The sequence below is a fragment of the Hyaena hyaena genome, unplaced genomic scaffold (assembly GCF_003009895.1).
Source record: "Hyaena hyaena isolate Hyena2069 unplaced genomic scaffold, ASM300989v1 scaffold_1640, whole genome shotgun sequence".
Classification (NCBI taxonomy): Eukaryota; Metazoa; Chordata; class Mammalia; order Carnivora; family Hyaenidae; genus Hyaena; species Hyaena hyaena.
This window is the reverse complement of record NW_024082256.1, coordinates 232,533-255,394: the sequence shown is the minus strand read 5'-3', so window position 1 is coordinate 255,394 and position 22,862 is coordinate 232,533. Positions and strand designations below refer to the sequence as shown.

The 22,862-nt window shown below is 44.1% G+C and overlaps 1 protein-coding gene across 1 annotated transcript; it reads left to right on the top strand.

The window, feature by feature from the left end:
• Positions 1-3,938: 3,938 nt before the first annotated feature.
• On the top strand, positions 3,939-18,799 carry SLC16A2 (solute carrier family 16 member 2). Its single transcript, XM_039224373.1, has 6 exons — positions 3,939-4,044; positions 5,782-5,953; positions 9,599-10,049; positions 11,026-11,169; positions 14,388-14,616; positions 16,232-18,799. The coding sequence occupies exons 1-6, from the start codon at positions 3,939-3,941 to the stop codon at positions 16,450-16,452; spliced, it is 1,323 nt and encodes a 440-aa protein (XP_039080304.1). The 3' UTR covers positions 16,453-18,799.
• Positions 18,800-22,862: the final 4,063 nt, after the last annotated feature.

The window sequence follows — 22,862 nt, the reverse complement described above, 5'->3', positions numbered from 1 at the left end:
AAAAAAAAAAAAAAAAAAAAAAAAAAAAAAAAAAAAAAAAAAAAAAAAAAAAAAAAAAAAAAAACAAAAAAAAAAAAACTTGAAGAGACCAATAACCTGAAAAGAAATTGAACGAGCCATCAAAATCTCTAAACAAACAAAAGTTCAGGACCAGATGACTTCACAGGTGAATTTTACCAAACATTTAAAGAAGTTAATACATGTTCTTCTCAAACTATTCCAAAAAAATGAACCTGAAGTAAAACTTCTAAATTTATTCCATGAGGCTAGCATTACCCTGATACTAAAATCAGATAAAGACATCAGTAAAAAAGAGAACTACAGGCCAATATCACTGATGATCATGGATGCAAAAATCCTCAATAAAATACTAACAAACCAAATCCAACAACATTGAAGGAATCATTCACCGTGACAAAGTGGGATTTATTCCCGGGTTGCAACGGTGGTTCCATATTCACACATCAACGTGATACAACACATTAATAAAAGAAAGGATAAATACCATGTGATAATTTTAATAGATGCAGAAAGGGCATTTGATAAAGTACAATATCCATTCATGATAAAAAAAAAAAACCCTCAACAAAGTAGATTTAGAGGGAACTTATCTCAACATAACAAAGGCCATATATGAAAACCCCACAACTAACATAATCCTCAATGGGGAAAAAGTGAAAGTTTTTCCTCTATGGTCAGGAAAAAGACAGGGATGTCTATTCTCACCACTCTTTTTTTCATTTTCACCACTCTTATTTAAAATAGTACTAGATAGGGGCACCTGGGTGGCTCAGTTGGTTAAGCATCTAACTTCAGCTCAGGTCATGTTCTCACAATTCATGAGTTCAAGACCCATGCCTGCTTTGGATTCTGTGTCTCCCTCACTCTCTGTCCCTCCCCCACTCATCCTCTGTCTCTCTCTAAAAAATAAACATTAAAAAAATTAAACATGATCTAGCCATTGTGCTCCTTAGTATTTAACCAAATATGTCAAGAACGTTTGGCTACACAAAAATTTGCACACAAATGTTTACAGCAAATTTTTTCATAATTGCCAAAATGTGGAAGCAAGCAAGTTGTCCTTCAGTGAGTTAATAAACTTTAGTAGATCCAGACAATGGAATATTATTCAGCACTAGAAAGAAATGAGCTATTAAGCCACAAAACGACATGGAGGAAGCTAAACTGCATATTGCTAAGTGAAATAAGCCAATATGAAAAGGCTACATACTATATGACTCCAACTATAAAACATTCTGGAAAATGCAAAACTATGAAGACAGTAAAAAGATCAGTGATTGCCAGAGGTTGGAAGGGTGAGGCAGGATGAATAGGTAGAGTACAGAATTCGTAGTGAAAATATTCTGTATGATATTATAATGATGAATACATGTCATTAACCAAAAAATGCTATATCTAATACAACTTAAATTTTCTTTGTACAAAAGTTACCTTCAAGCCAATCATCAGTTTTAATTGTATTGTAGATATTCAGAAGAGCCAAACAATGGTGAATAATGGTGAGTTCTAGTTGATTCAATGTCATCAAAATGATTTGGTGAATGTATAAAATTTTTTCCTCTTTGACAATATACTTGAATTGTTTTTTTGGAAGATCCTGCCAGAATAAAAATACATACATTATAAATGAGATCTTCCATTGGCATTTTCTGCTTCCCTGCCCCCTCTCCTTTATCTGTAACATTAGATTTATTGAGGTATAATTTACATATGGTAATATTCACCTTTTTTATATGCTTAGTTCTATGAATTTTGACAAAAGAATACCATCACTACATTAAGATATCTAACATTTCATCACTCCAGAAAGTTCCCTCATGCTCCCCTGTAATGAATCTTCTCCCTATCCTCATCTTTCCTCTGGTACCCACTGATCTGTTTTTCTGTCCCCATAATTTTGTCTTTTCCAGAATTTTATGTAAATAAAATCATTTGTGCCTAGCTTCTTTCACTTACTGTAATGTCTCTGAGAATTGTTGAAGTTGTTACTGGTATTAGTAGTTTATTCCTGTTTGTTGCAAAGTTGTATTCCATTATACTAATGTATATCCACTTATGTATCCATTTACCAGTTGAAGTACATTTTGAGTTATTGCCAAGTTTTGGCAGTTATAAAAAAAAAAGACTACCATAAACATCTAGGCATAGGTTTTTGTGTGAACATAAGTTTTCATTTATTCTGGGTAAATACCTAGGAGTGGGATTTCAAGCTCATGTGGTAATTGCATATTTAACTTTATAAGAAGCTGCCATGGAATACTACATGGCAATGAGAAAGAATGAAATCTGGCCATGTGTAGCAACCTGGATGGACCTTGAGGGTGTTATGCTGAGCGAAATAAGTCAGGCAGAGAAGGACAAATACCATATGTTTGCACGTATAGGAGGATTAGGAGGAACTTGACGGAGGACCAAGGGGGAGAAGAAGGGCGGAAATGGTGGGGGAAAGGGAGAGAGGCAAACCATGAGAGACTCTTGAATGCTGACAAAAACTGAGGACTGATGGATGTGGGGGGGAGGGGGGGATGGGCATGAAGGAGGGCACTTTGGGGATGAGCACTGAGTGTTATGTAGAAACTAATTTGACAATAAACTATTTGTAAAAAAAAAAAAAAAAAAAAGAAGCTGCCAAACGGTTTTCCAAAGTTGTTATGCCATTTTTCATTCCTACCAGTAGTGTATGAGATTTCCAGTTCCTCTACATCCTCCCCAGTATTAGGTATGTAATTTCTTAAAAGCTTTTTTAGTGGGTATGTAGTGGTATCTTGCTGTGGCTTTAATATGCATTTCTTGAATGATTAATGATATTGAGCATGAAAACATGCTTAACTGACATTCAATTGTGTGTGTGTATGTGTGTGAAATGTCTGTCCAAATCTTTTCCTCATGTTTTACCCTGGATTGCTTGCTTTATTTTTATTGAGTTGTGAGAGTCAACTAACACTGTCTTCTGGATATCAGTCTTTTATCAGATCTATGTGCTGTAAATATTTTCCCCAGCCTATGGCTTGCTTTTTAGACTTTGATAACAGTATTTTATGAAGGGCATAAATTTTAAATTTTTATAAACTCTGATGTAACATTTTTCTTTTATGGATCATACTTTTTGTTAATATCTGTGAAATCTTTGCCTAACTAAATGTCAGAAAGATTTTCTCCTATGCTTTGTTCTGTAGGTTTTTTAGTTTTAAGTTTTACATATAAGCCTGTAATCCATTTGCATTAATTTTTGTATATGGTGTGACTATTGATATTTATAAAACACTCTCTTAAATATGATTATCTCTGATTATTATTTAAAGGAAAACTTGGAGGAAGGAACATCAGGAATTTTAATCCTTATTTTATAGATGAGAAAACTGAGGATTAGAGAAGTGCTGTGTGACTTACTCAAGGTCTTACAGCTGATAAGAAATGAAATTATATGGTAAGAAGTAAAATTGTGATAAGAGACTTCAGGTTTCCTGCTGTCCCAGCCTGGTACTTTTGAAGCCAGGCAGCTAGGACTCACGTTGGTGCCCTGCAAAGCAAAGATTCCCAATGGCAATCTGAGCAACCTATTAGGCACTGAGATAAGAGACACAGACGGTGGACTAGCACTGACCCAACTTAGACTGCACTTCTCTGACCGACTTGGGGTTATATAACTGAAGAGAGCCAGAAGCTGGTCTGGCACCATGCTCAGGTGATGAATAGTTGCTTTTTTTTTCTTTTTTCTTTTCTTTTTTTTTTTTTGAGAGAGAGAGAGAGAGAGAGAGAGTTGGGGATAGAAGCAGAGGTAGAGAGAATCAAGTAGGCTCTATACCCAGCGCAGAGCCCAACATGGGGATCAATCCCATGACCCTGGGGTCATAATCTGAGCCAAAGTCAAGAGTTGGAGGCTCAACTGACTGAGCCCCCCAGGAGCCTCCCAATGAATGCTTTTTGATGATGATGATGAAGATGAAAATGAAGATTTGGAACATGTTCAGATGAGAGCTCTGAAAGTAATTACAGAGCTAAAAATTAAAGCTAAGGGAAGAAGTTAAGGAAACTAATTTAGCTTAGAAAAGAGGGCCAAGAAGAAACATGATATAACAGCTTTCAAAAAAAAAAAAAAAAGAAACAAAACAAAACAAAAAAACCCTTGAGCTTTCTGAGGGCTAAGCAAAGGGAAATGGGCTGGAAGAATCTAAGTAAAAGGGTAAATTTCTTCCTTCCTGGTGAGGATTGTTATGGACACATAAGAGCCTTTATAAACATAATTAACTCTTTTTATTTGAGCTTGGAGTCAGGGATTTGCCAAACATGGGCTCTGATGAAGGATTTCAGCATGAGGGTTGCATGACCTCTTGCACAGTGTCCTTAGAAGTCTCTGGGTGGCTCCTAAATCTGCCCTGTGTCCTCATACAATTTGAGGAGGCCTTTGTCTTTGGACTTCCCTGCTCCTTAGTCCTAGCATCTTTACAGGACTGCTCCAATGTCTAACATAAGCCTTACCTTAGCTCCTCAAGGCTTAATTAATTCCCATGCTCCTTGGCCCTGAAGCTGAGTGGAACAATGCTCACAGCTATAAATTTGGCTTAGCATGCCTGGAAGGGCCTAAAATGCTAGGTGGTCCAAATATGATCCCAATTCTTGAATCCTCTGTTTTATACCTAACATCTGCTTGCATCTCCTAGTTATGGAAAGCTTCATTCATCTCAATGGAAGACATATACAATGAACTTTGGACTAGGAATAAGGAGAGTTGGGTTTGAGTCCCAGCTCTGCCACTAACTTGCTCTGTGATTTTTGGCAAATACCTTCATATTTCTGGAACTATTTATTAGTAAAATGGCAGTGGAGGAATCTCTTTGTTTTAATTTATGTTGTTTTAATTTCTATAACAAATGGCCCTCAAAAATTCAGTGACTTAAGGGACAAGAAGTTTGTTTCTTTTTAAAATTTTTTTAGTTTAAAAATTTTTACTATTTATTTATTTTTGAGGCAGAGAAAGAGCATGAGTGGGGAAGGGGCAGAGAAAGAGGAAGATATAGAATCCAAAGCAGGCTCCAGGCTCTGAGCTATCAGCACAGAGCCCGACTTGGGGCTCAAACTCATGGACCATGAGATCATGACCTGAGCTGAAGTCGGATGCTTAACCGACTGAGCCACCCACACGCTCCTGTTTATTTTTTATGCAATATTCAGGGAAAGGGTTTCATATTAGAGAGGGAACTTTGCTCCATGTAATTATCTAGTGACCCAGACAGAACTGGGTCTTCCAGTCTTTTTTTTTTTTTTATAGTTTATTGTCAAGTTGGTTCCCATATAAGTTCTTCCAGTCTTAATACATGGCTTGCAAGATCACTTTGCAGTTGTAGCTCACAGGAAAGCAGAAATCTCATGGGAGTTTTTGATGATCCAGGCCAGGAAGTGGTGTGTATCACTTTTACCTACAGTGTATTGGTCAGCATTCAGTCATATGGTCATACAAAAGTGTTAGACCAAAGTGGCTGAAAAATGGAGTGCAGCCATGTGGTGGCTAGCTAGAAGGTCCCACCATAGACTTGATGATCTCTAAAGGCCTTCTGCCCCAGCTCTGAAGTTCTGGGTATGTTTATTAACTAGATTCCTGATTCTCACATTGCCCTGCTACAAGTGGTTTGAAAATCACCTAACCTCTCTGACCATTAGGGACCAGAAGGATGGCAGTAAGGTCCATGCAATGACCCCTGTGAAAGGCCAGTGAACTAACTGAGATACCAGCTGTACCACCAGGTACCACATTAAGCTAAGTTGTCTTTGTGCTTCTTTTCTCTGCAGCCTGGGTAGGAGCCCTCTCAATGGGCATGATCTTCTTCTGTTCTCCCATTGTGAGTATATTCACTGATCGTTTGGGCTGCCGAATCACAGCAACTGCAGGTGCTGCTGTCGCTTTCATAGGCCTCCATACCAGCTCCTTCACCAGGTAAGGCTAGGAGTTGCTGGCCATTTTCCCAAGGCTGAAGTTTGGTTTCTTTCTGGGCTTCAACTAGGGACACTCTTCTCATTGCAGAATCCTCTGTGGTCCTTTCTATGTAGAGTTCTCAAAGACTCTGATCATGAGAATCGTTGTACAATGGGATTCATCTAGGTAGGGTCTTCAGGACACACTGATACACAATATTCCCAAAAGAGTACCCAAGAGTTCCAAAGTGGTGGGAGGAGCCTAAGCTTGAGAGTTCATGAAACTGGGTCTAAATCCAGTTTGGGCCACTAAATGGCTATGGGACGATTGATGAGTACCATTCCCCTATATGGTCCTCAGTTTCTATACCTGTAACATGTGGGAAATAGACCAGATGGTCTTTTCAGGTCTCTTCCAGCTTTGCTATTCTATTTCCCCTTAATGTGCTGCACAACTGATGACCTCACTTGCCTTCCTGGAAATGAGCTTCTGGAGTGAATCCGTGTGAAAAACCTACCATTATAGGATTCCTGAGGGAATCTTATATTGAAAAAGAAGTCAGCTGAGCCCAAGGCTGTTTAGCATTTCTGGATCCTTTCTAGGTATTTCTGGCTGCCAATGTATAGATAATTTGGGAAAGAAAAAAATTATGTCTTGGGCATGAGAAAGGATGTTTTAGCAGCATCCCTCACTTCGGTAAAAACCTAATATCCAGCTACCCAGCTAGGCATAGGCTAACCTCAAACTCTGGTCCAGTTGGTTCTACTGGCAAAACTTGGTAGTATCAGGGAAGAAGCAGACTATATGTTAATTTTCTGGTTTCTTTCTGCCAATCCTACAGAATCATGTCTACAGGGGAAGAGAGAAGTAAAAACCCTCCACCATGGCCTGAGGAATATGGGATTCCTAAAGAAGTCTGTTGGCTTTCTGCCAAAGATGCTTTGGAAGTTACTATACCTCCTACTTCCAATCTGCCTAGGCTGGTGTATGAAAATGCTGGCCTGGAGACATGGCTAACTTGTCAGAGACTTGCTTTCTGAGCTTGGCTCACCAGAGAAGGACTATGATTATGCTCTCTAGGCCTAAAGTTTCACTCAGAGTGGAGAATGATAATTGTGTTTTGTCACAACTGGGCCCTGTGAGGGGGATCCAGCTGTCCTTATGACTTGAGCATTTCTGGATACCCAGCTTACCCTCCAGCAGAGCTTGGATATGACCCACATGATTTCTTGGCTTCATCCCATCCAACTGGGATAGAGGAGGGAAAAGCATGTCTTGCTTGGAATGTGCTCAGCCCTCCTATGGCAGCAGCTGTAAGCCCTTTCAGGATCCTTCTGGTGGTTGGCCTCATTTGCCCTCAGTAAGCTAGTGCCTGGCCCCCTGAGGGAAGGAGCTAGGCCTCAGAAGTGGCTCCAGTCTCTGCACTACACAGCAGAGGCTTGTTTTTTAAAGTTGAGCTGAGCGAAGTATAAACAAATTAGCAACATATGGATCCCATTTCTCTTCCAATACACATGAGCTCGGTTACAGGAGGGGAAGGAGCTCAGATATATTTTTTTCTGGTATTCTTCTTTAGGCACATTGGAGTAGGCATTCTGTTCTCCAGCCCCTAAGCCCTTCCCCACCCGATTTGCCTTTTCTACAAGAACATCTTTTTTTTTATTTTTTAAAAAATAGTTTATTGTTAAGTTGGTTTCCATATAACACCCAGTGCTCATCCCCACAAGTGCCCTCCTCCATGCCCATCATCCCCCTTCCCCTCTCCCCCATACCCATCAGTCCTCAGTTTAGAACATCTTTAGAGCTAAGAAGCTTTCTGAATGGCTTCATGTATGGTGGGAAAGTGGTTCTTCTTGTGATTAGAACTCCAAGTCATCCTTCCTGTTGTCTGAACCTGGGTTCTGAGTTCCATTGGATAGCATGAGGTGGAGGAGAGTGCAGACAGGGCTGGAGATGCCTTTCTAAGTCTATTCAGAGCCTTCCTGCCTTCCTTGAGGCCCAGCTAGAAACATATCCACCAGACAGCACTCTGAACCAAATTCCATGCTTTGCCCCCACTTGCCCTCTCCTTGAAGGTCTCCCTTAGACCCACCTAACTCCCCTTTCTTACACAAGGCCCTCAGGCCAAGCCAATCCCAAAAAATCTGACAGAAGAGGAGCAGTTAGCTTAGCTATGTGCTCCAAGTGGAGACAACGTTTTTGAAACCAAAGCTTTTGCTTATATCCAGTGAACGTAAGCAGATGAGAAGCAACCTTTCCATTTGTAATGACACAGTTGGAACTAGAGACTATTATGCTAAGTGAAATAAGTCAGTCAGAGAAAGACAAATACCATATGATTTCACCCATATATGGAATTTTAGGAACAAAAAAAATGAGCAAAGGCGGGAAAAAAGAGGGAGAGTGGCAAACCAAGAAACAGACTCAACTACAGAGACCAAATTGATGGTTACTAGAGAAGTTATTCAGAAGATGGACTAAATAGGTGATGGGGATTAAGGAATGCACCCAATGAGCATTGGGTGTTATATGGAAGTGTCAAATCACTATATTGTAGACCTGAAACTAATACTATGTTAACTAACTGGAATTTAAATAAAAACTTAAAAATAAAAGAAAAGCAATGGTAGTTGTCTTACAACTGATGAGTGCTAATACATCATCTCTGCAGCATAGGCCTAATGCTTTATTATGAGTACTGGGTCCATCTATGGGGAGCAACTGTTTGACCATGGAGAGCATTAAGTGGTCAGATAAGAACTGTTGCAAAATATGTGGAGTTTCATAAAGAAAATAAAATTCTTCATTAGGTTGTGCCAATATTGTCTAAGGGCAGATGGCTGGTGAAGCTGACCTTCCCATGGCCTTTTCTCTTTTGAAAAGAGGCTTATGGCCATGGCAGAACCTAAGAGTTTTAAGACAAAACCTGTCTTACTTGGCCAGGCCCACAACTTCTTTGAGGCTCCATTTCCCATCGAGCAGACAGGCTACTCTGAGAGGCTAATCCATACCATGTCCAGCAACAGGAACCAGGTTCTTGGAGTTAAAGGGACTCCTTACGTGAAGATCCCCAGGGAGATCATATAGGACCTGTAGTAAAGGGTCATGGGATATCCACACCTTGGGCAGAGTTGGGGATGAGGTGTTTCTCAGGATACCACCAGCCATTTTCTGAAATATTAAGGGCCCCTAGCATGGAGAAAGATAGTAGAGTCCCATGGAGGGTATTGACCTTTTGTTACTTGAGAAAAAGCTTTGGCTATCAGTCTACCCATGGTGTCTAGGTGACCAGTAGGTCAAACTGTTCCAAAGCCCTGACTTACTCCTTATAGTCTCTTATCCAGGAATTGCATAGGTTGATTCTGGCATTCTTTTGAACGATTCTCTCTGATGGGGTACCATGATTCAAACTAGAATCATGCAGACCAAGAGTCAAGTCCAAGTTTTGCTGATCCCCAGGTATGCTACATTAGGTAAATTAGTTCTCTAAGCCCCTGTCTCCCTATCTGCATTAGTAAGTCCTATTTATTGTCTGTTCTGAGAGTCAGTGGTAAGTGGGGCTGTGGGTTAAGGGTGGGGGTATACAAGTCTTAGGAGGGTGAAGGGAGAGGGCAGGTAGATTTTTGGTCAGGCTGCTGAGAATAGTTCTTGGTGTTTCTCCCACAGCTCACTAAGCCTGCGTTATTTCACCTATGGGATTCTCTTTGGTTGTGGCTGTTCCTTCGCCTTTCAGCCGTCTCTCGTCATCCTGGGCCACTACTTCCAACGCCGCCTGGGTTTGGCCAATGGTGTGGTGTCTGCTGGAAGTAGCATCTTCTCCATATCCTTTCCTCTTCTCATCAAAACACTGGGGGCTAAGATCAAGCTCGCCCAAACCTTCCAGGTGCTGAGTACCTTCATGTTTATTCTTACCCTGCTTTCGCTCACCTACCGGCCACTCCTACCCAGTTCTCAGGACACCCCAAACAAGAGAGGTGTCCGCACCCTGTGCCAACGCATTCTGGCTCAGCTTAGAAAGTACTTCAACATGCGAGTGTTCCGCCAACGTACCTACCGCATCTGGGCCTTTGGGATTGCTGCTGCTGCCCTTGGCTACTTCGTTCCTTATGTACACCTGGTAAGAAATAATAGGGTGGGCCCACCTACCTTTAGGAAGCTTCCCTTGGCCTGCCTGAAGTCCATAGGGTAGAGGTGAAGGACACTGGAAGGGCAGGGGTGGGATCTTTGGAAAAAGAGACCAAACAGTGTTTGAAGAGACCCAAAGTGGGAAGAACACAGACTGAAGGAAGACTTCAATGGGAAATGAGTAGAATTCATTAGGGGAAAGCCCATGCCTGTAGCTTTCCCCTTGATAAATCTAGATAGATTTTCAGAAGATAAGCATCATTGGGATGTTGAAGACTGGCTGAGATGACCCAAGGACAGGGTTCTCTCTTTTCTTTAAATTTTTTCATGTTTGTTTTTTTTTTTTTTGAGAGAGAGTGAGAGACAGAGCACGAGAGGGGGAAGGGCAGAGAAAGAGGGAGACAGAGACTCTGAAGTAGGCCCCAGGCTCTGAGCTGTCAGCATTGAACTCGACATGGGGCTCGAACTCACAGACTGTGAGATAATGACCTGAGCCAAAGTTGGACACTTAACCGACTAAACCACCCAGATGCCCCAAGAACAGGGTTTTCTAAGAGTGTGTTCTGTGGAATACTGGTCTTTGTGGTCAAATGATTTGTTTAGGAAACAACATATAACCAGTCTCTCTAGATTGGGATTTGGGAGGAGCCCTTGGGTTTTCTTAGTTGTTAAGGCTTTATTCTGTCCTGCCAGGGCTTGGAAGGGGCTTGGAGATACCCATTCCCCTTATCTGTTGCTCAGAAGCCCAGAATATAAAGAGCCAAGGGATATGAAGCCTTTTAAGCAGTTAGAAGTAGCCAGAAAGCTTATTCGGGAGCTAAGGCTACAAAGGAGGGGATTGAAGGGAAGGGAGCTCTTGCCATGGTTCAGGAAAGCAAGGAGTAGAGGGTTTTGGATATGCCAACTGTTAACCAGTCAGCTCCTTTTCTTTCTTCTGTCCCTGGGGGTCCTGGTGCTATGCTTTTCAGATGAAGTATGTGGAGGAGGAGTTCTTGGAAATCAAGCAGACCTGGGTGCTCTTGGTGTGTATTGGGGCTACCTCAGGCCTTGGGCGTCTTGTGTCAGGCCGTGTCAGTGACTCCATTCCTGGACTTAAGAAGATCTACTTGCAGGTGAGTGTGACCACCTTGCCCTGACCACAGTGCTATGGGAAGGAACAGCCTGTCACAGATGCTAGGTTACCCCCAGCCTTTGGGATAGAATGGTAACTTGTGTCATTACTGTGCCCTGTGTCCCAGCTCTGACACAAGCCTGTCATTCAGCATGGGAAAGTCAATCAAATTCTCTGAGCCTCAGTTTCCTTAGATTTCAAATGAGGACAGTTGTCTTTGCTCTGCCTCCTTCATCAAGATGGAGTAAGGATCCAGTGAGAGCACTATGTAAATGGAACCTGTAAGAACACTTACAAAGAAAGCATTTATTAATAATGGTTCTTCCATCTAAAATAGGGAAACTGAGGCTAGGAGTTAGATGCTGCTCCCCATTGAGGACTGATCTCTTTGCTACACCCTACTGTCTTGGAAGGTCTTGGGCATCTGTAGTTCTCTGTGGCCCAGTGTTTCTCTCCTCTAAGCCAGCAGGACCAAGTCAATCACTTACTTCTTACATTCTCACAGTTACTTGCATCAGGCATTGGCTCTCAAATGTTATCCTCCTGATGAACACAAAAATAGTGCCAGAAAACACAACCTTACTTCCTCTCTCTGGGCCACACTTTCCTCATTTGTACAATAAGAATAATTCTTGCCTTTCCTGTCTTACCTCACAGGAGAGGACCAAAAGAAATATAGGTGTGACCAGGTTTGGGGAAGTAAAAAACTGTTATAGCCATGCAAGATTTTAATCCTTCGAACAGTAACACAGTGCCTCATATTGTGGGCAGTTTCTGTGTGAACTGCACTCTGGTATGGCTTGGAACTACTGCTCAAGCTGTCTCTTTGTCTACCTGGCAGCAGTATTACCTTTCTGACCTTGTTCATGCTTTTTGCTCCCGGGGCTGGGTTTACTAGAAGGTACACAAATGTGGAACCCTGTGGAGGGGCAACAGCAGCCCTTCCAAAAATGTGGTTACAAACAATCCATTAAGAAGGTGGTTGAGTTCTCACTCTCCTGGAGAATCCCTAAAAGCACTTCCAAGGGACCCTGATTATTCTCATAGTAGAGATTTCTCTGTCTTCTGACAGCCCTGTGTTTTCCTAAATATTCTAAGGTGTCTTAGACAAGAATATGATTAAGGATTTTTTTTTCAAATAGTTTATTGTCAAATTAGTTTCCACATAACACCCAGTGCTCATCCCCACAAGTGCCCTCCTCCATGCCCATCCCCCCTCCCCCCCACATCCATCAGTCCTCAGTTTTTGTCAGCATTCAAGAGTGATTAAGGATTTTTGTTGTGTTTAACTCTGTGTTAGATTTGCAAAAGCTGGTGAATCTGCTTTGTCAGAGTTAGAGGTGCCCTTATGGTTCATCTAGTCCAACCTCTCATTACATAGAAACTGAGGGAAATACTCATACAGACAGTCATGGCAAAGTTGAATTCATATGTAGCACTTTTCTCATACTTCACTTTATACTAAGTGATGGATGACAGAGCCATGTCCCAGAGATAAGTAACTTGACCAAAGTCAACTCAAAAGACTGTGATTGAGATAAACCAGTTATGAAATTTTGAAATTCCAGGGCAAATATCAGCAAGTGCCTTATCTGGGTGGCTTTTTGAATAGGAGAATGTATGACTTTTTCAGCCTCTTCCACATGCCACCCCTGTAGGTCTTCCCTGTCAGTATGAGCAGCTCCAAGATGCTAATGGTGCTAGAAATCAGGGTAAGCTAGCATTGGGCCAAGACTTTATCTTGAGCAAAAACAGCATCCCCTGCCTATCCATACAGCTCATTTCTCACCACAGTCCTTAGGAGAGAAGTAAGACCCAAGCAGCTTTCGCTTTCTGTTGTGTAGAGAAAGTTCCAAGGGAGGTGTAGGCATTAACTAATCAGAAGCAGAACTAGGCTTAGGGCCCAGTGCTTCTGCTGATCACTTCCCCTACTTACCCAACATTCTTTCCCCTTTTTCAGTCCTACATGACCCAGCTTTACCACTTAGAGTAATATAAAATAATCTTAGAATGTTATAGCTGAAATACATCTTTATCGATTATAGTACAACTACCTCATTTTATAAATTGAGAAACTGAGGCCTAGATAGAGAAAGATGAGTCCAAACTCATCTTGCTGGCAAATGTTGCAGGCTGAGAACACAAGACAATGGATAAACTTCTTTTTCTTGAGCTTCTCAAGATACTCCATCACAGGAATTTGCCTCTTTCTCCCTGGGTCGGATACAGGAGTATAGGACTGGGAGAGAGGAAAGGAGTGTACACAACTTCAGGTTCTGAAGAGATACCCACTAGACCCTGTAGTTCCTACTATTGGAAAAGACAGGTGCATGTATCTGGTATACAGACCACCCCTGGACAGTCTGTTAGAAAAGAAATGGTGACAGCCTGTAGGACAGCCTTACTTTAGGCCACTTCTTGAGGTCTGATTCTCAGTTCAAAGAGAGACTTTAAATTTCTGAACTTTGCAAGGCCTCATGGAGGATGTTAAATGGCAGCTAGATACAATAGGTAGTAATTGGAGATGATGGAAATCAGTTAATGGGGTCCTCTGTGTTGTATAATGCTGTTAACCCTTAATTGCCACACCATTATGGCTTGGTTGATAGGTAGATCTGGTTTTATCTTATAGTTGTGCATGAATCTTCTAAATCATAAGGAACCTGGGTGAACCTCCCAATGGTCTCCTTCATCCCAAGGTGTTTTCTAAAAGCAGACACCCACATAAATGGGCACTGGGTCCTTCTTCATTTCAGAAAGCTGTGCCTTCCATACATGCCCCCATCTAATCATCATCCAAGTTATCCTCACTTATTTCCCTTCCTCTTCTCATACCTTACCTGGACCTGAGAACACTAGCATGATCCGATCCCAGATCCTAATGCCTGGGCAGCCAAACACAAGATCAGAACAACAGCAATTTCCTTTAGCTTAGAGTCCAGTGAAAAGACAACTTTTTATGGAGGGGCCATGCCCCTTACCTTTTTAAAAAATGTTGAAGGAATAAAAGTTAAGTAGGGACTTTCTTAAAAACTTTGAATCTTTCAGTGCAAGACTTAAAAAGGGCCTAAGTAATTATTTAGCCCAACTGCTCTCTCTGTTGACACTCCCTGCTCTAATTTATAGATGATAGACATGAAACCCTGATAAAGGAGATATGCTTTGCTATGTGGTCTTGACTGACAAGCACAACATGAACTAAGGCCCTTGCTCCTCTAGGTCATCTCCTTCCTGCTCCTGGGCCTGATGTCCATGATGATTCCCCTGTGCCGGGGCTTCGGGGGCCTCATCGTTGTCTGCCTCTTCCTGGGTCTGTGTGATGGCTTCTTCATCACCATCATGGCCCCCATCGCATTTGAGCTGGTGGGCCCAATGCAGGCCTCACAGGCAATTGGCTACCTCCTTGGCATGATGGCCCTGCCGATGATTGCTGGGCCCCCCATTGCAGGTGAGGTTGATATTACAGGGAGGGCATGAGTGGGGGAGTCCTGTCTTCCCTGGGCACTAGCAATTCTGAGCACCTCTGCTTCAAGTCCCTTTTATTCTCTATTTAAGCCACCTTGTCAGAGGGTATGAAACCTCTTACCCTTATTGGTGGAAGAGGCTAAGTATAGTATATGTGCATGGATTCATTTTTTGGGAATGGGCTTTTCATGGCCCTATGTTTCAGTGGGGTTTATTTTAGACAGCTGGATGATTCCAGGAGGGTAAAGAGAGAAATGGGTTTGGCTTTCTTGATCATTCTATTGGTCCAGTATCTTCTCTCTTTCTCTTTATAAGCAAGTAATTATTTGCAAGGTAGTTGGGCAGGAAGAGAAGATAAAGTGGACCCTGGCTTTATTAAGACTTAGAGATGCCCCCCACTTCTCTATTGGCTTCTGAACTGAGCCTGTAGAAGAGATTTTGATTAAAGCCAAATCCTAGGACTGGGCAGTGAGGCTTCTACTTCTAGCAGGTAGTAGGCAAAGTGTTGGCTTCCTGTCTTTCAGTATTCTCAGTTTCCTTCTCCACTCTCCAAGAAGAGCATTGTTGATACCCCAAGGGACATAGGAAACAAGGAAAACCAATGAAAATAGAACTCCATTTCTTTTCTTTAAGATTTAATGTAAATATTGATTCGTGGGTTAGCCTTCCTAGGCTGGCCAACAGGGCTAACTCAACAAATATCCTTTGAACACCAATTCTGTGCAAGGCCTTGTAAGGGCATGTCATGCTGTGTGACAGTGACAAAAACTTCAACCCAGACCCTGTGCAACAGCCATGTTGCTCACTGAAGGAGGGAGCCTCTATCCAGCCCCTGATCCCAGAGGTGGATCCCAGAATCCACATCTCTTTCCATTTCGCTTACCATCTAAACAGCCCAAGGGCCTACTTGCCTTTCCTCAGTGGTGTTTATGGGATCATCTTTCCTGTGAGGTGTCCTCATTTTGTTTCTGAAGGTAAGCAGGGAATCCTTGCGTACCATGCCAAACATATCCATGTTATTAGCAATCTATACAAACCCAGAGGGGCCAACCATATCTGTAACTGGATGAAGGATATACAAACAGCATTCCCTTAGGGTGAATAGGAACTTCAGAGAAAGGGCACTTCAGAGAAAGATAAAATAGGAACTTAGCTGAATTGTTTCACAAGAACACTCTAGCCAAAGTTGGGGGGTGAAGGGTATATCACTGAATCAAGACAAGACTTGGTCATCTTCTATGGAACTCTTTTGAACTAGCTCCCCTCCTAACTCCCTACCTAGGAGTGACTGGAAGTTAAGCTGTACCTTCATGAAAGTAAAAACTGGAGAACTTTAAGAGAAGCTTCATTAGCCTCTTTTATAATAAGCATTAACCTCAAGGGCCTGCAGCCCCATTACCTCAGGGAGGAGCCACCTGACTTTGTAATAGAGGTTTTATTGTTTTCATTAGGAATGTTTACATTGAGTAGGTCCTGGGTAAAGATAGTGCAGGCAAGATTCTCTGGATAGGCATTGTGATGGCCCCTAAAAGAGGCAGAGAGCATCTTTGGGCAGGAGGGCAAAGCTGAACTTGACTTGTCTCTCTTAACTATTTCAGGCCTCCTCCGCAACTGTTTTGGGGACTACCATGTGGCCTTCTACTTTGCTGGTGTGCCCCCAATCATTGGGGCTATAATCCTCTTCTTCGTCCCTCTGATGCATCAAAGGATGTTCAAGAAAGAGCAAAGGGATTCCAGCAAGGATAAGATGTTGGCCCCTGATGCAGACCCTAATGGGGAGCTGCTGCCGGGCTCCCCCATCCCTGAGGAACCAATCTAATGTGTTTTCCTAGTCATTGTGTGCTCCTCCTCAACCCTTTCCTTTCACTCCACCTGCTCAGCATTTACATTTTTGCCATCAGCACATTTGTTCTCAAACATGCACACACAGCAGTTCAGACACCTGACCATCCCGTTGGAGCCAAAGCTCCTGTTAAACTCATTAACTAAATGCTCCCTGTGAATGCCTTTAAACTTGCCAGGGTCCTTCTCCCAGGAACTAGAAAAGCTTAGTATCTCTCTGGTGTTTGGAACATGTCCATATACTTTCTAACACTTGGAGATAGTACCCCCTGGCCCCAGATTGCTAGTCACCCACTAAAAGCAACTTCCAAAGGTGCTACTGTGTCCCTAGAAGCCTGGTGGGAAGATCCAAGCCTCTGTGTGCTCAGAATTTCCTTGCCATCTGTCCTTGGAGCCTTTGGTAAGGAGGCAGAGAAAGGGAAGAGAGGTAAAATCAGACAAGAGTCTTGCTTAGTCTCAGAGCCTCTGAGGGCTGTGGCTTCCCAAGAGCTGTGGGTGACATCACTTTACAAGAGTACAAATAGTTTCCCCAACATAGAGTTGGTTAACAGTCTGCTTCCTTCTTCCCTTCATTTCTTTCCTTTACTGCTTTTCCCTTCTCTTCCCCCTCTATTTCTTTTTAAGACTATCATAGATGCATGGGTGTTTGACACTCTAGGAGGGACCTAGAGCTTGGGCCAATCAGCTTCTCTTGGCCCAGCCCATCCCTACCAAATCATCAATTCCACTCATCTCAGTCTGAGCCACATCTTACTTTTTGGCTCAAGCTGCTATAATTATAATCTGGAAGAGTAGAATATCACATAGGGAAGGGATATTAAACACCATAAAGTTCCACTCACTGATTTTTACAGATTTCCCAGGCTAGTGTGCTAACTTGCAGGCACTCCTAGCTCCCCATCCTTGTAGTCATCTGTCAAAATGTGAAGAAATCCCTTTCATCTCAGCATGCAGAGGAGGACTGATGATGGGGAAGGGCTTGGTTGAGGGAGGGGCAATAGTTATTGACCTGGCAAAGGACCAACTCCTCCATCCCTCATTATTCATGATAGGTTAATATTACCAGCTGGGGCAGGGCAGGAAAGGGACTGTTTTAGGGAAAATTCCATTCCTAACCTGGATCCCCTACAGATAAAGGCAGCAGCTGCATATAGTGTTGAACAATTTCTTTTAGGAAGAGGGAACCATTCTAGCCTTTACCACCCAATGTGTCTCCCATGCTGAGCATCCTGAGCCATTCTACTTAGCAGACATTAAAGGTGCCAGGAAAGGTAGAGTCTGGACCATCTTAATCCCTCTGAAATAGGTGCCAGATATTCCCCTATGTTGCCATTATGTTGCCATAATCTGGATTATGGGCAACACTCTTGCTGAAGAGCATTGCCAGCTAGGCTGTGTCCAAGCTAGCACAACCCACCTCCTTAGGAGCTCAGCTTCTCTCCTTTCTTGGTCTCTTTGTGTCCCTTTCTTCCTATTATGGGCCGCTGTCTGTTATGCTCCTGTTACCCTAATCTTTCATCACCTTCTTTTCAGGCATCCTAGGCCATTACTTGGAACTAATGGTGACTTGCCATCCTAAGACAGGGACATCCCAGGGCCAGAAGGACGAAGTTGCCTGTGAGGAGCTTCAAAGAATACAGTGGTTCTCACCCATAACATTTTCTGTTACAAACAGGCAGCTGGGGCATGGTTGGCTTCTCGTGGCCTCATTCAAGGCCAAAGTCCTGCACCCCCTCCATTGGTCCTAGTCCAGCTTTTATCAACTCTCCAAAGGAAAATCCACTGGCTCTTATCACTGTGGATAGGAAGGGGCCTAATTACTATCCTGTTGGCTCCAGCAGCAGTGAAACGGGGGAGCCAGGCCCCAGGAGCCTTGTAATTGAACATTGAAAATGTTGGAGCAACAAAGGCCCTGCTCCCATTCTTCCTGTCCCTTCCCCACCAAGTCACTGAAGGGCAGTTTTGCAGGGTCCCCTTTGTTGCTCAAGGTGAAGATAGCTCTTAAAAATCAGGCTGCCAACCACTTCTCTCCAGATGAAGGAAAGACATTCACAGGTCCCAAATCTGCCCTATCAGTTGTCACATAACATAGTGGGATATTAGTTTATTTCTTCCACATATATGCATGTACATGTGTGAGCTTGTGTGCTTTTGGAGAGAATGTTGGTTGGTAAAAGCAGCTCAGTATTAATATTTAGGGTAGGATGCAGCCTCTAATGCACCACAGTTAAGTCTAGGAAAACGAACAAAATTTGGGAGCTTGAGATCTGGGACATTTAAATCCTCAGAAGGTTTGGAACAAAATAAACAGATCTAAAAATCTAGATTTGGTATGTGTATTGTCTGCAAGGGTGAAACAGTCTTAACCTAGTTAACAGCAAGATGTTTGGCTTCAGAACTGAAATCTCATTTCAAATAAAATTTCTGCCAGGTTCTATACTCTCTGTGAGAGCAGAAATTGGAAAAGGAGCTATACAGAGGGTTTGGAGCTTGGTGGCTTCTGATCTAATCTATTCAGGATTAGATTTTTAGGGGCTCTAAAGTGGAAAATCAGTCACTTTACAAAATGAGAACACAATTAGTGGCTGAGGTACAGTGAAGGCCCCACGAAGGCCACCACTTTGCTATATACATGCCATGTTGAAAATGGACACAGACCTTAGCAACAATTCAATTTAATCCTCTCCCTTACTATTGACAGGAGAACCTGAAGGGACTGGTATAGCTGGGTTACACAGCCAGAACAGCAACAGACTCTGGAATTGAGGGCGATGCAAAAGAGAAACCTACAACAATGACAAAGCTGGGAGTAATTTGAGTCTCCCTTGTCCACGTTCTGCATTGAATTTAAGTGAGGAAAACTGAGGCCTAGAGATAGTAAGGGACTGAGCAGGTTCACATAGTTCATCAGTGACAGAGCATACTGAGACTTGGACTCAGGTAGTTGACTTCCAGTCCAGTCCAAACCCCTTATTTTACAGATGAGGAAATGAACTCAAGAAGGGGGAAATACCTTGTGTACTTCAGTTAACAACTTATATAGTGAGCTTATTTCCAAAATGGTGTCAAAAGGACCAGGTCCAAGCAAAAATGAAATCTGAAAAAGTTTGATTTTAGCATATCCCATCTTTTCAATATTATTCTCACTCCCAACCAACACATACTTTTGGTGTTCTCTCTTCCCAAACACTCAAGACCTTCATGCAGCCTTGGCATTGGAAAGCTGGCACCACTTACTGCTCTTCCATCTCCAGTAACCCAAGAGGCATAAATAAAGTCCATCTCTCTGTGGTCATTCACTGAACAGAGGAGGGGAAATGAGAGGGGGCTGGTTTCCTTTGAGAGAGGGTGGTTTACCACTCAACTCTTGGTGATTGTTTTTTCTCCCCTCAGTGCATACATCCACAGGCTGACAGCCTCCTCATCTCCTCCCACTGAGACTAATTACTCTGTCCTGTTGCCTAGCCCCAGGCTCTCCCACCCAAGTTATGCTGCTTCCTCTATCACCTCCTCCAGTAGCCCCAAGGCTCCAGTCTGTGTTTGATCACTCAGATCATTAGATTTCAAAGCTGTGGGATCCCATAAATTTTATGAGCACATGCTTTCCTTGAGGGCCTTTTCAGGTCTGAAGAGGGAGCCAGCAGCTGTGGAGAAGCAACTTCTCCACAGCAACAGAGCAGGCCAGCTGACAGGGATTACAGGTGCCCCCAGCAAATCCCTGATGTCTGACAGCTGACACCTAGATAGGGTGGACGCTGGTTTGAACCAGAACCCTTGAAGGGAGTTCTGAAATTTTAATGAGTTGAAATGTATGGGAGACTTCAGAGGCACAAGGAAAGGGATTAGATACCCAACTCCTGCAAGGGTTGAGGTTTTGCAGCAGAAGGCCCTTCAATTCCTGCCTTCCAGCTCTCCCTAGTGGTCACCAGAAGCAGAGTTCCTTGACTGATTTTCAAGTCATTCAGAAATGTTTTCTATGGGACCTGCTATGTGTAAGGCATTCTGCTAGAAGCTCAGGGATTTTAGAATGAAAGCAGAGGTGGAGAAAACAAAGAGAAAAATACAAGAAGGAATTTATACTATCTTTTTTTCTGAGATACATTTTTCTCTTCTAGATCCCAGCAGCCCACAGTTTACTGACCTCAGAGCCTTTGGGATAGGAATAGGAACCACCATGGCCATTCCAGGATGGAGGCCCCAGCATTTCCACCTTACTACCAGGCCTTCCCCTGGCCAAAGCCACCTGGAAGAACTATGCGCTCCTCAGCTTTGGTTTCCTGCTGATAAGGAGGTCCAGCCAGATAAAATTAGCCCATTGCTCACATCCAACAAGTGTCAGAGCTTAGCCCAGCAGCCTTCTTGCCTGGCCAGTAGGACTCATAGACTGACAGTATCTATAGAGTGCTCCCAGCCATACCTACTTCAGGGATGAGAGACTAGAGACAGGCAATTGCTACCTTCCTTTTCCCACTGCGCAACTGCGCTACACTGCCTTCAAAACGACTAGGCCCTGGGATCCTGAGATGGGAGTGCTACAAGTACCACTTCCCACCAGGTCTCCATGCCTACGCTATACTCAGGGAGTGCCTGGAGATGGAGATGGGGCTGTTGTCCCCGCGGCCCTGGCTGCAGCATCTCTTGGTTCTGCCACTGTCCTCTGGCTACCTTGGGTGGGAAAGGGCAAGGTTCCTGCCCCCGCACATCCCCCGGGGCCCTCCATCCACTTCCGCGCCTGGGGAGGGTAAGAACCCCGGGAACTGTGACACAGAGATGAATCTGATCCTGCTATACTCACATGGGAATCAGGCCCGCTCAGGGGAAGGGGGCGGGAAGGAAGTCAGGAGAATCCAGCCCCAGGTCCTGCCAACTGGTCAGAGAGCCAGATGAATAAACTGCAGCTGCCGCGTGCGTGTCCCGGGCTGTGCTCCTCCTCGATCCCCCCCCGCCCCAACCCGCTCCCACTGCTCCGCCCACGCCACCACCACCACCAGGGACTGCTGTGTCGCCGCCACCCCTACCGACCACTTGGTCCAGAGCCCTGGAGGCGATCCGGGCTGGACCAGCGACAACTCCTTCCTACCTGAGGCCTTCTTCTGTCTTCCCCCCTACTTGATCTGGCCCCAAGGCCCCAAGGTTAGAGTCAACCTGCAGCTGGCGAAGGATCTAGTTGGTTCTGGGCAGGGGGCTCTTGGACATGCGGGGACTGGGGGGTGGGAACAGCCTCCAGGAAACGTTCAGGTCCAGAGCAGCCATCCTCCTCCTCCTGCCTCTCCAACCTCCAACCCTGGGCAGGGCCTGCGGGGCACCTCCTCCACGCAAGTCAGTACGATGGGGCTGCATCTTCCAAAGAATTGGCCCACTCCTCCCATAATAACTGTCCCCAGAATTCCTGGGGGGGGGGAATGGGCTACCACGCAGGTGATAGCTCTCAGCTCAGGTCTGCTCACACACCCACCACATGGTCCCGGGATACCACTCAGGGTGAAGGTGAGCCCCCACCAGCTGCCCTAGGTTCACACAGGTGAACTAGTGGGATTTCCTAGGCTTGAGAAACCTCCCCCAAACGTGAACGGACCAGATTGACTCTAAGAGCCCCCTCCTCAATTTGCTCCCCATCCGACACTCCTCCACCCTACTCTCCATCAACCTGCTTCCTCTCCATCAACCTTCAGCCATTTGCCTAAGTGGGAGTGAGAGGGAGAGGGTAATCACTTCCACTCGCCTCCCCCACACACCCACATATGCTCTTCCTCCCCTAGGGTGAAGTCTTCTGGGAAGCTCAGCCCTGCAGTTCCACCTGCCTCAAAGCCTTGCAAAGGCCAGAGTTTCCTCCTGTCAGTGGGACATCGTTCAGCTATTTGCCTCCTCATTCGCCCCCCCTCCCCCAGCACAGACACACTTCCTTCTTCCTTTGGCTCCATGAACACAAGGGTCTTCCCCCCAGCATATCTGGACACAGAGGCTCCCTTCAGTGATAACAGTTGCCCTCACCTTTGGGTGGGCAACTTAGAGTTCACAGGGGCTCCCATATCCCTCATCACATTTGATCCATCCCGTGCAACTCTGAGAGGCGGCTGCTTTTATACCTGTCTTACAGATGGGGAAAGTGAGGCCCATACAGGAACTAAACGCCAGTTTTCAAGCCCTTCTCCAAGGCTCTTTCCACCCTTCCTTACAGAAAGTAGAGAGATAAGTGAATCTCTGGTTTTCCCCTGACTTCTCAGAAAGTCTGCTTGCTGCTCCTGGAGTCAGTGCCTGCTGCTCCCAGGCCCACTCTGTCCCCCAAGGAAAACTGGGTAGTAAGTGGCACCACAGCCCCAAGATAGAGGCATGGAGGCTGCAAAAGCTGAGCCAGAGTCCTTGTACACCCCCCATCCACCCAACCCA

Bases quoted from the DNA above. Each gene is read 5' to 3' on its own strand.
- SLC16A2 (XM_039224373.1), top strand. From the start codon at position 3,939: ATGCTTTTTGATGATGATGATGAAGATGAAAATGAAGATTTGGAACAT. The intron at 5,954-9,598 runs GTAAGGCTAGGA...TTTCTCCCACAG, and splicing joins CATACCAGCTCCTTCACCAG to CTCACTAAGCCTGCGTTATT. The intron at 10,050-11,025 runs GTAAGAAATAAT...TATGCTTTTCAG, and splicing joins TCGTTCCTTATGTACACCTG to ATGAAGTATGTGGAGGAGGA.